The sequence below is a fragment of the Salvelinus alpinus genome, chromosome 8 (assembly GCF_045679555.1).
Source record: "Salvelinus alpinus chromosome 8, SLU_Salpinus.1, whole genome shotgun sequence".
NCBI classification, from domain to species: Eukaryota; Metazoa; Chordata; class Actinopteri; order Salmoniformes; family Salmonidae; genus Salvelinus; species Salvelinus alpinus.
The window spans coordinates 40,992,837-41,006,494 of NC_092093.1; the positions used below are offsets into that span (position 1 = coordinate 40,992,837).

Genomic DNA, 13,658 nt, shown 5'->3' on the forward strand with positions numbered 1-13,658 from the left:
GCTTTGGAAAACCTCCCTGGTCTTCGTGGTTGAATCTGTTTAAATTTCACTGCTCAACTGAGGGAGCTTACATATAAATTGTATTTAGTGGGGTACAGAGATGAGGTAGTTATTCAGAAATCCTGTTAAACACTATTATTGCACACAGAGTGAGTCCATGCAACACATGTGACTTATTAAGAAACATTTTACTACTGAACTTATTTACAAAGGGGTTGAATACTTATTGACTTAAGACGTTTGAGCTTTCCATTTCTTATTCATTTGTCAAAATGTCAAATTATTCCACTTTGAAATGATGGGGTATTGTATGTAGGCCAGTGACACAATCCATTTTTAATTCAGGCTGTAACATGTCGTGGTAATTTCCTGTATTACTCAATAAAGAGAGAGAGAGAGCCAACCACACACAAGTCAAAGTTAAATTATATATTCCATCTTTAATATATATACAAGCTTCACCAAAGGCCTTTTTTTTGACTCTCAGATCAATTCAGTGTCTATAAATGTCCTTACAAAATAATTCTTAGTTTCATTTATAGCCAAGATACACCCCTCTCAACTTACAAAGAATCCTTTACCCGAAAGAGGAGTATCCTATCGCTAGACAGCATCAGCTATAAATCATCGTTCAGTTTGGTCTCCCAAGACAAGGTTTCAATCTCATGCTTGATACTTCACTGTCTACCAAACATTACCTCATCCAATGGCATATATCAATTGTCATTTCTAAATACTCCCAAACCTGGACAAACTCAAAATCAGACAGTGAGCCTCTTCGGTCAAATACTAGGTCAAGATATGGGCAACCTCAGAGGGAACATACAATGGTTCCAAACACGGCCAAACTCCTTCCCCCTATGAGAAAAGTAGGGAGTGACTGGCGTACAGACATTGTATGAGATAACTAACTGGTTCCCCATTAATAACGCCATCCCGTCACATGGTTTAGGAATAGTTACAGACACCATACGAAAACAACGTTCCATTCTGTCCTCCTCCCCTTCTGATATTCTACATAGCACCACATGGTTTAACATATACATTGACATATGAAGACAAGCCTGACCTCTCCCCTCTCTGGCCCCATTCTAATGACAAGTATCTCACAAGCATATGATGAAAATAACATCTTATCTATGTTGCCTAGCTAAATCTGATTCTGCCACGACAAACACAACAAAATGTGGAATAAGTAAAGGGGTGTGAATACTTTCTGAAGGCACTGTATTGTCTCAAACTTAACAGTATACTGTATTATACACAAATCGTGTCATCATACACTATGTTGATGTCGATGATCTACTAATCTGTGAGAAACCTTCAGTATACGGCCCACTTCAGAGTCTAACAATGAGGACGTTTACATGAACACACAATTCAATATTAAACTGCTTATGGCAGAAGGCCACGTATGGCATTAGTCATGTAAACGCCTTACTCTGCTTATCTTAATTGGCGTAAGGTCATAATCGAAGTAAGCATACGCCGATTAAAACACCTGGTTTTCTGAGCAATCTTTCAAATTATCAGGACATGTAAATAGCTTCATCTGTGTTCCAGTTGTGTATATATGTCCGAACTCAAATAGTCTTTGCAAAAATAACGTGGTCCCTGTGGTAGAACGTTCATTTTGATTGCCGATTTTCTGCATTTATCAAAAGTCCCATCATGTTGCCTGATTTCAGATGTGTCCGTGTAAACATGATTATTAGGGAAATCGTTCTGTTTGCAAAGCATCAACACTTTAAAGGAACTATTATATTGACCATAGTTATACACAATAATTACATTATAACCATGGTCAATTTAAACACGGAGCGTATCAACTGAAACGTCATGTAGTCTACATTGAACACAAATAGCCTAACAGTGTCACAGATAGGGTTTTTACTTTTGAAAAAAGATTGGCAAGATTAGGAGAAATCATGGAGGTATCCGACGCTAATCACTTTTTCATGAAAGTAAAATGAAGGGCAGGTTATATTTCATGCTTTCATTCCGTCCCTAGGAGGGGTGCGTCACTTGAGTGGGTTGAGTCACTGATGTGATCTTCCTGTCTGGGTTGGCGCACCCCCCCCCCCCCCCCTGGGTTGTGCCGTGGCGGAGATCTTTGTGGGCTATACTCGGCCTTGTCTCAGGATGGTAAGTTGGTGGTTGAAGGTATCCCTCTAGTGGTGTGGGGGCTGTGCTTTGGAAAAGTGGGTGGGGTTATATCCTTCCTGTTTGGCCCTGTCCGGGGGTATCATCTGATGGGGCCACAGTGTCTCCTGACCCCTCCTGTCTCAGCCTCCAGTATTTATGCTGCAGTAGTTTATGTGTCGGGGGGCTAGGGTCAGTTTGTTATATCTGGAGTACTTCTCCTGTCTTATCCGTTGTCCTGTGTGAATTTAAGTATGCTCTCTCTAATTCTCTCTTTCTCTCTTTCTTTCTCTCTCTCGGAGGACCTGAGTCCTAGGACCATGCCTCAGGACTACCTGGCATGATGACTCCTTGCTGTCCCCAGTCCACCTGGCCGTGCTGCTGCTCCAGTTTCAACTGTTCTGCCTGCGGCTATGGAACCCTGACCTGTTCACCGGACGTGCTACCTGTCCTAGACCTGCTGTTTTCAACTCTCTAGAGACCGCAGGAGCGGTAGAGATACTCTTAATGATCGGCTATGAAAAGCCAACTGACATTTACTCCTGAGGTGCTGACTTGCTGCACCCTCGACAACTACTGTGATTATTATTATTTGACCATGCTGGTCATTTATGAACATTTGAACATCTTGGCCATGTTCTGTTATAATCTCCACCCAGCACAGCCAGAAGAGGACTGGCCACCCCTCATAGCCTGGTTCCTCTCTAGGTTTCTTCCTAGGTTTTGGTCTTTCTAGGGAGTTTTTCCTAGCCACCGTGCTTCTACACCTGCATTGCTTGCTGTTTGGGGTTTTAGGCTGGGTTTCTGTACAGCACTTTGAGATATCAGCTGATGTAAGAAGGGCTATATAAATAAATTTGATTTGACTTGATTTTATATATCATCCCACTCATTCACTGACTAAAGACACAGTGAAAAGGTCCTGCTCATTAATATTCTCAGTGTGCTGCTATTGGGTTTTATTCCTTTTGACTCGTCGTTAGTTGTGGAGGAAGATAACAAGTATGCTAATAGTTAACAGGGTTTTGTGAGGTGATTGGCTATACTATACTACTGAGGAGTTATGACTGACGTTAGCGGTATTAGCTGTTAGAGGGCCGGTTAATGCTAACGGTGGGGATTCTAATGCGGAAGTACGTTCTACAGGAGCAGCTCAGTAACCTTTTAGTGCCCAACACATGCTATGCAGGTTTAGGGGGAGGTTTACTAGGGGAGGAGAGTGCCACCAGCTATGAAAAGGTCTATTTTAGCATAACATCCTTCTAATTAAATTAGCATTAGCCAAAAACCTGTGCTAATCACAAGTTATTTTATTCCACTAAATGTGTAGCAGCGAACCTGTTCACGATATTAACAACAGAAATACTAGGAAAAGTTCAAACTATAAGAGTATGCACACTACTATATGAGACAAGACATTAAAGGAGCATTAGTGCACATTAGCATGCGACTGGATAACGGCTAATTGCTAAAAAAATAGGCCAACACGCCAGGAGGAAGCTCAATGCTTTCGTCCCAACCTTTTTGTACGCTGGCAGCACAACCCCTCAGGTTAGGGGTTAACTGTGAGAAAAAAGAGGGTAAGGAAGCTTTGAGCAGCAAACTTACTTCATATGCGGACGAGGAAGAGACAGAGTCCTTTTTTGGAAGGGTGACACACGAGAGGGACCAAAAAATAAAAAGCACAGGTTTTTTCGGGGGGTTTATTTTGCAAAGAAAATAACACAAGGGGGTCAAGAGTTGACAAGGTCATTTACCAGGGTTTTTACTGCGAGAACATAATTAGGTCATCGCTTCCGATGGTTTATCCCGTTTCAATTTATGGCCCTAAGAGAGTAGAAGGAACAGAGACAAAATGGCCCCTTCACAACAATACGTTTCCTCTGAACAAACACTTTTTGTTTGTTTGAAACAGGTTTCTGGGGCCTTTAAGCTGACCCGTTGTGACTTTGATGCTGACTAATCAATTTTTTTACAAACTTGAGGCAGCCAGGCGGTAAAAAAACCCCGTAGTTCACGTTTGCGTTGAGCAGTAAGATCTTTCCACCGCAAAGCCACACGCACTTGTGGTGATGAAAATGAGGGGAAACAGTTAGACCAAACTAGCTTCTCGCTCATTAAGTTCAGGTCACGGCCAGCTTTCTTGCACCTCTACTCTCTCCGGTGCAGTTCCTCCCTTTCATAACTTTGGCCCATTCACTGCAGATCCTGTCCAAACCGTGGTGGCTGCATCGGGTTACCATATGCTGATGGGTAACATAACACTGATTTATACCCTGGGGGGAGAGGGTCAGGAAGTATGATACCGCTCGCTTCCCCCCTCCGTGCTATTGAAGTCCTTTGAGGTGATGAGGTGATTGAGCACATCAGAGGACTTGGTGATATGAACTCCGGGGCTTGGCACTCTCACATTTTGAACTGTGTGGATGTGTGTCTCACAATCACTGCATCTAAGGATTTTAGTGTGTGTGTAAATGTGTGTGTGTTTATCACTGTTTGACAATGCGAGTGTGACAACAGCGCCAGCCGGTCTGTCTGTGTGTGTGTCTGTTTATGTGCCAAGTCTCTCACCCTTTGAAATATCTTTATCAACTCCCACCGGCCTGTCACCACCAATACACACAGAGGCGGCGAGACAGTGGCTATGAAGGTTCGTTTCTGACATGTGACGGAGGAGAGAGAGACGTGCAGAGAGACACTCACTCTGAACGTCAGGTCATGGGCCAGGGGAGAGGTGTTGAAGTACTCGAAAATTGAGTCCTGGAAATCAGGCAGTTTCATCCCTGTGTTTAGAAGAGAAGGACAGTCAGCTATTATGTTCATAGCCTGCATTTAAACGATTCTAGAGAGGAATACTGTTCATATTTGTACAGTTGAAGGGAAACATGTAACTGACATTACTAGAAAATGAAATGTAATGTTCTGTTTATATCTGAGGTAATCCTTAGAAGTTATGGATGTATGTGCATCTCCAATGATCAAATAAAACCAAACAAACCTTATTCTAAACCTGTACGACCAACTACAATCATACAACAGTTATATGAAGTATAGTATACCAAATACTGGTTATATTAGTCCAGATGAAGAGACTCTAACAACCTAGAGCGCCTTCAGAAAGTATTCACACCCCTTAACTTCTTCCACAATTTGTTGTGTTACAGCCTGAATAAAAAAATTGATTAAATTTAGATTTTTCTTTATTCACTGGCCTACACAAAATACCCCATAATATCAGTGGAATTATGTTTTCCTACTATTATATATTTTTTTTTACTATATAATAAAAAATTAAAAGCTGAAATGTCTTGAGTCAATAAGTATTTAACCCATTTGATAATTATGGCACGCATAAGTAAGTTGAGGAGTAAACATTTGCTTAAAACAGTTCCAGAGTTTAATGGCTGTGATAGGAGTAAACTGAGGATGGATCAACAACATTGTAGTTACTCCACAATACTAACCTAATTGACAGAGTGAAAAGGAAGCCTGTACATAATACATTTATCCAAAGCATGCGCTCCAGTTTGCAACAAGGCACTAAAGTAACACTGCAAAAAATGTGGCAAAGGAATTCACTTTTTGTCCTGAATAACAAATGTGTGTAGCAAATCCAATACAACACATTACTGAGTACCATCTACATATTTTCAAGCATAGTGGTGGCTGCATCATGTTATGGGTATGCTTGTAATCATTAAGGACTGGGGAGTTTTTCAGAATAAAAAATACATGGAATGGAGTTAAGCAGGGGGGAAACCCTAAGCAAGGAAAACCTGGTTCAGTCTGCTTTTCACCTAACCCCGGGAGAATAATTCACCTTTCATCAGGACAATAACCTAAAACGCCAAATCTGCACTGGAGTTGCTTACCAAGAAGACAGTGAATGTTCCTGAGTGGCTCACTCAGTTTTGACTTAAATCTTTTTGAAAATCTTCTTGAAAATCTATGGTAAGACCTGAACATGTTTGGTTGTTGATCATTGCTCGACAATGTGACAGAGCTTGAATAATTTTGAAAAGTATAATGGTTAAATGTTGCACAATCCAGGTGTGGAAAGCTCTGAGAGACATACCCAGAAAGACTCACAGCTGTAAATGCTGCCAAAGGTACTTCAACAAAGTATTGACTCAGGGGTGTGAATACTTATGTAAATGATATATTTCTGTATTTGATTTTCAATACATTTGCAAACATGTATTAAAACAGGTTTTCACTTTATCATTATGGGTATTGTTTGTAGAGGGATAGAAAAATGTATATTTTATACATTTTGAATTCAGGCTGTAAAACAACAAAATGTGGAAAAAGTCAAAGGGTATGAATACTTTCTGATGGCAATGTATTTGTGTAGGGTGACATATGCCTGGTACAGTTCAGGGGTAATGTATGGTTGGCCAGAGGGTAGGTTCAGGGTTAGAGCATGGTTGGCCAGAGGTTAGGTTCAGGGTTAGAGCATGGTTGGCCAACCTTTGACCGAGCGGGAGCGGCTCTCCAAGTCCTTCTTCATACTCTCCAGCTGCTCCGCCATCTCCCTGCTCCTGGACTCGGAATCCTTCAGTTTGCTGTGTGAGAGATTGAAAGAGAGTGTGTTTGTCATGGGGTGAGAGAGAGAAAAACACGTGGTTTCCACGTCATCCTCCTCATGGCTTTCAAATGTGAAAGGAGATCAGCCATGCTTACTTAATCGAAATAAAAATACGTCTTCACATAGATCAACATCTAGCTAGCTAGCTACCTTGCATTAGCTCTTTCACGTTTGACCCTTGAGAAGATACATGTGTCTCCACATCCCTTGAAAGGTCCAATGCCTGGAGCCAACCATGTGGGGTGGTGACTGCGGATGCTTGTGTGTAGTGTATGTATGTATGTGGGGTTAGTATCAGGGTTAAGGTTGAAGTGAGGTTGAAATTCTTATTAATAAAAAAAAATACAGTTGCAGTCAAAAGTTTGGATAGACCTACTTATTCCAGAGCTTTATTATTTTTACTATTTTCTACATTGTAGAATAGTGAAGACATCAACATGCTGAAATAACACATATGGAATCATGTTGTAAACAAAAGTGTTAAACAAATAAAAATATATTTTATATTTGAGTTTCTTCAAATCAGCCACCTTTGCCTTGTGACAAGGTAGGGGTGGTATACAGAAGATGGCCCTATTTGGTAAAAGACCAAGCCCATAGTATGGCAAGAACCGCTCAAATAAGCAAAGAGAAACAACAGTCCATCATTAATTTAAGATCAGTCAATACGGAAAAGTTAAATTTTCTTCAAGTGCAGTCGCAAAAACCATCAACTATTATGATGAAACTGGCTCTCATGAGGACCACCACAGGAAAGGAAGACCCAGCGTTACCTCTGCAGCAGAAGATAGGTTCATTAGAGTGAACTGAACCTCAGATTGCAGCCCAAATAAATGCTTCACAGAGTTCAAGTAACAGACACATCTCAACATCAACTGTTCAGAGGACACTGTATGAATCAGGCCTTATTGGTCAAATTGCTGCAATGAGACCACTACTGAAGGACACCAATAAGAAGAGACAACTTGCTTGGGCCAAGAAACACAAGCAATGGACATTAGACTGGTGGAAATCTGTCCTTTGGTCTGATGACCTGGCCTCCACAATCACCCGACCTCAACCCAATTTGAGATGGTTTGGGATGAGTTGGACAGCAGAGTGAAGGAAAAGCAGCCAACAAGTGCTCAGCATATGTAGGAACTCCTTCAACACTGTTGGAAAAGCATTCCAGGTGAAGCTGGTTGAGAGAATGCCAAGAGTGTGCAAAGCTGTCATCAAGGCAAAGGGTGGCTACTTGGAAGAATCTCAAATATTTTGTTTAACACTGTCACTACATGATTCATGTACAGATGATACAGATCATGATACATGATTGTAAGTCGCTCTGAATAAGAGCGTCTGCTAAATGACTTAAATGTAAATGTAAATGATTCCATATGTGTTATTTCATAGTTTTGATGTCTTCACTATTATTCTACAATGTAGAAAAGAGTAAAAAGAAAGAAAAACTCAAATGAGTAGGTGTGTCCAAACTTTTGTCTGGTACCATATAATAACTTCATATGTGACTCGTTTCAGGAAAGTAGGTCTATGTCACGCGTCACTACTTAATTTTAACAAACTTTTTTTAAATCAAAATGTGTTTTTTGTCAGAAATGACTTCTGGAACATGTGAACTTTCATGTGCCTTAATAACAAATTTGTACGCCATCTGTAAATCCGAATAAAATTGTTAAATTACGAGCCTAGTTGGTTTAGCCACAGAAAAAGTCTTGATTGACTGAGATAATGACTGGGCTAGACATGCCGAGGAAATTATTTTGGATTGGTCTGCCATGTAGCAAACTTCTGTCTATAACATGAACTGGTCAGTATGTGTAAGTAATCCATTCTAACACAGCTTTTTTGAAAGATAACACGTAGTAAAACTGCAAAAGTGTTCCTCTCCACTTTTTGGAGGACCGAGTTTTGAAATCAGTGGAATTAGAGAATGATCGCTAAGGAGATAGAGAAAATTCTAGCGTTTGATTGCAAATATGCAGACGGAGTTGAAAAGAGAACACACAGAAGGCTGTTGTATAAAAACCTGTCTCCGGATTATACCTTCAAACTAAGGGCAACCATGGTCCATACATGTATACGGACGGGTAAGTTAGTCTAGCTATCTCAATTTTCAGATATTACACGTTTCTAATTTTGTTAAAAAGTCGCTTTCATTTCAAGTTAAAGTGCACTTTTAGCTAGATAACGTTAGCTGGCTGGCTCGCTAGCTAACGTTACGTGTATGATCCGTGTGTAGTTATATTACTCGTATCTCCGAGCCAATTGCATTGCTAGTTATAGCCTAATGTAGGTAGCTAACATTGAATCTGGTTGGTTAGATACCTGCAAATTCATGCATGGTAGTAATGTTATGAGTTGGGATTATGGTTAATTTTAACGCTATTTATTATTTTATTTAACTAGGCAAGTCAGTTAAGAACAAATTCTTATTTACAATGATGGCCTACACCGACCAAACCCTAACGACGCAGGGCCAATTGTGCGCTGCCCTATGGGACTCCCAATCACGGCCTGTTATGATACAGCCCGGGATTTAACCAGGGTCTGTAGTGATGCCTCTAGCCCTGAGATGCAGTGCCTTAGACCGATCCACTAGCTACACATCTAAACAAAAGACCACTACTATGCAAGTAACCATTTTAATAGAATGTTCATGATGTCACTGCGACAACTGTCGATAGACATAGCTGGTAAATTCACTCTGGCCGTCTACTGCGATTTCAGAGCACTTGTCTGAGTGTGCCGGAGCGCAGAATAACTGACAAGTTTACGAACGCTCAACACCAGTTGAATATGGCCGGTGTCAGTAAATGTTGGCAAAAAAGCGTAATTAAATTGTTGCCAGCAGCACAGTTGCAGTCACCAATGGTCTGAATAACATAAATACAGCCTAACCAGCTCTGCTAGGGCGAGTAAAATAGTCAGTAACCTGTTGTCTCATTTGTGTCGAAGTAGCTAGCAAGCTAGCCAACGTTAACGTGGGTGCTTGACTGCTGCTGTTAGGTCAGAACGCTCGGATCAACCCTACTCCACGGCCAGAACGTCCAGTATGCACACTGAACACACTGCTCTGAATTTACGAACGGACAATCTGACAATGCTCTGAATTCATCACTCTGAGCACACTCTGGCACTCCAGATTAAATGTACAAACACACCCGTAGTATAAACCAGCCTTTAGCCTTGAAATCTTTGGTTGTTTAGTACATGGAATGTGTGTGAATGAGTGTGTGAATGCTTAAAGGGATGGGTGGGGCTAAGGCTTTAGAGGTGTGGCCGATGCTCAATGGGTGTAGCCAAAGAGCTCTCCAGTAGGTGTACCAAAACGATGAAAGGCAATTTTCTCAAAAGTGAGGTTACAAGTTGATCAACTTTCAAAGCAGAACTACTTTCCCATTGTTCCTCAAATGCAGTGTGTGATATACCGAGTCTCTACTTTTATCCAATGTACAAAACACCATTTCACATTTTGCGACATAAGACTGAATCGAGGTGGTGGGTCACATATTCCAAATAGAATGCTTTATATTGTGTATCTGAAAAATAAAACTAATATTGTAACAAAACAAAGCTGCAACATCGTATGGGAGCGCCTTCCTTGCAATTCCGGTGCGTCACACATACACACTACGCGCACTGAGGATGGTGCAAGCCAAAACCTATGCCATTACAAAAGAGGATTTAGAGTTGAGCACATTCTCTTCTTTACGGTTGGGGGGCGGCGCCTGGGCGGGGCTGACCTTTCAAAGGAGATGTTGGCGGCCTTGAACTTGCGGAGCTCCTCCTGGACCAGCTGCTTGGCCCGAATCTCAGCATCCAGGGCCAACTGCAGCTCCAGACGGGCCGACATGTCCAGCTTCTGGCTGCGACGCACCTTCCACAGGGGGTCCTGGGGACGAGGCATGATTATTATATTGTATTCAGGGTGGGGAGCAAGGTTTCATTTGATTACATTAATCAGTGGCCAATTATTGGGTATGGTCAATTCAACTCTCTGAGTATGGGGTGCAGTTAAGAGTACGGCGCTGACAACACCAGGAACGTGGTTTGGATTCTCTGGTGGGCCAAAATGGGTTAACTAAGTCACTTAACTAATTCCTGTCAGAGATGAGTGACTCACTGGATTCCTGTCTATCAACAAGCTGTGATGTAATAGTCCACATGTAATTCAATAGAGTGTGTAAGATGTAAGAATCCATCATTCGAGAAAAAAAAGATAACTGAACGTGGCCTCAATGAAAACACCTGTTCAACAATAAACCTCAAACACAACCATATCGGCCCAACTAAAACACAATTCAGCAGGTGCGAAGATCCTATGAGATTTCATCAATTCCACCCTACCCTCTCTCACAAACACATGCGATGGACGCGTTTTATTGAGCGAAGGAGGGAGCGCCATTCAGCTGCCGATGACAAATTGACTTTTCGGGAAGCTGAGATGACATTCCGTGGATGCTGGCGGATCGCGTAACATCGCAGCCTAACGAGACAGGAAATGATGAGGCATCATATGGGGGGAGGGAGAGAAAGAGCAAGAGAGACAGGAGAGAAAGAGAGAGATAGGGGCAATATGTCTGGAATGGATGCTCATCTCAATATCATATTCAGGATCGATACAGTGCTATATACTGTATGTGAACCACTGACCGCAATGACATGCACTGTGCAAACGTCAATATGGAGCACAGTCCAGGACATTAAACTGCGTGTACATTTTGCACAGCACAAATGTGGAGCCCTTTTTACTCAAAGTAGCTTGAGTGCTATATGAAATGTAATTGCTTAAATTTTGTTCATTGTGACTGAAAGCCATGTCAAATACTGTGCCTTCTACCAATAGGCGCCCTTTGCAAGGCATTGGAAAACCTCCCTGGTCTTTGAGGTTGAATCTGTGTTTGAAATTCACTGCTCGACTGCGAAACCTTACATATAATTGTATGTGTGGAGTACAAAGACGAGATGTCATGAAAAAATCATGTTAAACAAAATGATTGCACACGGAGTGAGTCCATACAACTTATTATGTGACTTATTAAGCACATTGTCACTCATTAACTTATTTAGACTTGTCATAACAAAGGGGTTGAATATTTATTGCTTTCCATTTTTAATTGCACTGAACAAAAATATAAACGCAATACCTAAAGTGTTGGTCCCATGTTTAATGAGCTGAAATAAAAGATCCCAGAAATCTTCCAAAAGCACAAAAAACATATTTCTCTCAAATTTTGAGTACAAATGTGTCTACATCCCTGTTAGTGAGCATTTCTCCTTTGCCAAGATAATCCATCCACCTGACAGGTGTGGCATATCAAGAAGCTGATTAAACAGCATTTATTTTTTATTTAACTAGGCAAGTCAGTTAAGAACAAAATCTTATTTTCAATGATGGCCTAGAAACCGCCTTGTTCAGGGGCAGAATGACTTTTGACCTCATCAGCTCAGTATTCGATCTTGCAACCTTTCGGTATCTAGTCCAACACTCTAACCACTAGGCAACCTGCCGTCCCAGCATGATCATTACACAGGTGCACCTTGTGCTGGAGACAATAAAAGGTTGTTTTAGAGAATTTGGTAGCACGTCCAACAGGCCTCACAACCGCATACCATGTGTATGGCATCGTGTGGGAGAGAACTTTGCTGAACAGAGTGCCCCATGATTGGCGGTGAGTTATGGTATGGGCAGGCATAAGCTACGGACAACGAACACAATTGCATTTTATTGATGACAATTTGAATGCACAGATACCGTGACGAGATCCTGAGGCCCATTGTCGTGCCATTCATCCACCTTCTCATGTTTCAGCATGATAATGCACGGCCCGACGTCGAAAGGATCTGTACACAATTCCTGGCAGCTAAAAGAGGCCCAGTTCTTCCATGGCCTGCATTCTCACCAGACATGTTACGCATTGAGCATGTTTGGAATGCTCTGGATCAACGTGTACGACAGCGTTTTCCAGTTCCCGCCAATATCCAGCAACTTCGCACAGCCATTTGAAGAGGAGTGGGACAACATTCCACAAGCCACAATCAACAGCCTGATCAACTCTAAGCAAAGGAGAAGTGTCGCGATGCATGAGGCAAATGGTGGTCACACCAGATACTGACTGGTGTTCTGATCCACGCCCCTTCATTTTAAGGTATATGTGACCAACAGATGAATAACTGCATTCCCAGTCATGTGAAATCCATAGATTAGGGCCTAATTCATTTATTTCAATTGACTGTTTTCCTTATATGAACTGTAACTCAGTAAAATCTTGGAGATTGTTGCATTTAAACATATTGATGCAGTAGTAGCTAAGATGGGGAGAAGTCTGCCTACAATAAAGTGTCAAAGTGTTAACACTGTCAACAAGGCAGGCCCTAGTTTTGTCGTACCTTGACTACTGTTCAGTTGTGTCATCAGGTGCCACAAAGAGGGACTTAGGAAAATTGCAATTGGCTCAGAACAGGGCAGAACGGCTGGCCCTTGGATGTACACAGAGAGCTAATATTAATAATATGCATGTCAAACTCTCCTAGCTGAAAGTGGAAATTGACTTCATCATTACTTTTATTTATGAGAGGTATTGACATGCTGAATGCACCGAGCTGTCTGTCTAAACTACTGGCACACAGTTCGGACACCCATGAATACCCCACAAGACATGCCACAAGAGGTCTCTTCACAGTCCAAGTTCAGATCAGACTATGGGAGGTGCACATTGCTACATAGAGGCATGACTACATGGAACTCTATTCCACATCAGGTAACTGATGCAACAGTAGAATCAGATTTAAAAAGCAGATATAAATACACCTTATGGAACAGCGGGGACTGTGAAGCAACACAAACATTGGCACAGACACATGCATACACACACACACACACAATAAAATACATATGGATTTAGTACTGTAGATATGTGGCAGTGGT

At 41.6% G+C, this 13,658-nt stretch overlaps 1 protein-coding gene across 5 annotated transcripts in view; it reads right to left on the reverse strand.

Annotated features, from left to right (window-relative positions):
- The window catches only part of LOC139583136 (serine/threonine-protein kinase MRCK beta-like), a 129,340-nt gene that overhangs the window by 33,314 nt on the left and 82,368 nt on the right, over positions 1–13,658 (reverse strand). For 3 of the 5 annotated variants that reach the window (XM_071413919.1, XM_071413917.1, XM_071413916.1), the window contains exons 18-21: positions 10,474–10,622; positions 6,613–6,707; positions 4,846–4,925; positions 3,751–3,780 (exon numbers count right to left, since the gene is read on the reverse strand). In XM_071413919.1, the coding sequence (XP_071270020.1) occupies positions 3,751–3,780; positions 4,846–4,925; positions 6,613–6,707; positions 10,474–10,622 (354 nt within the window). The remainder of the gene's footprint in view (positions 1–3,750; positions 3,781–4,845; positions 4,926–6,612; positions 6,708–10,473; positions 10,623–13,658) is intronic. The other 2 variants (XM_071413920.1, XM_071413918.1) reach the window with 1 other exon arrangement.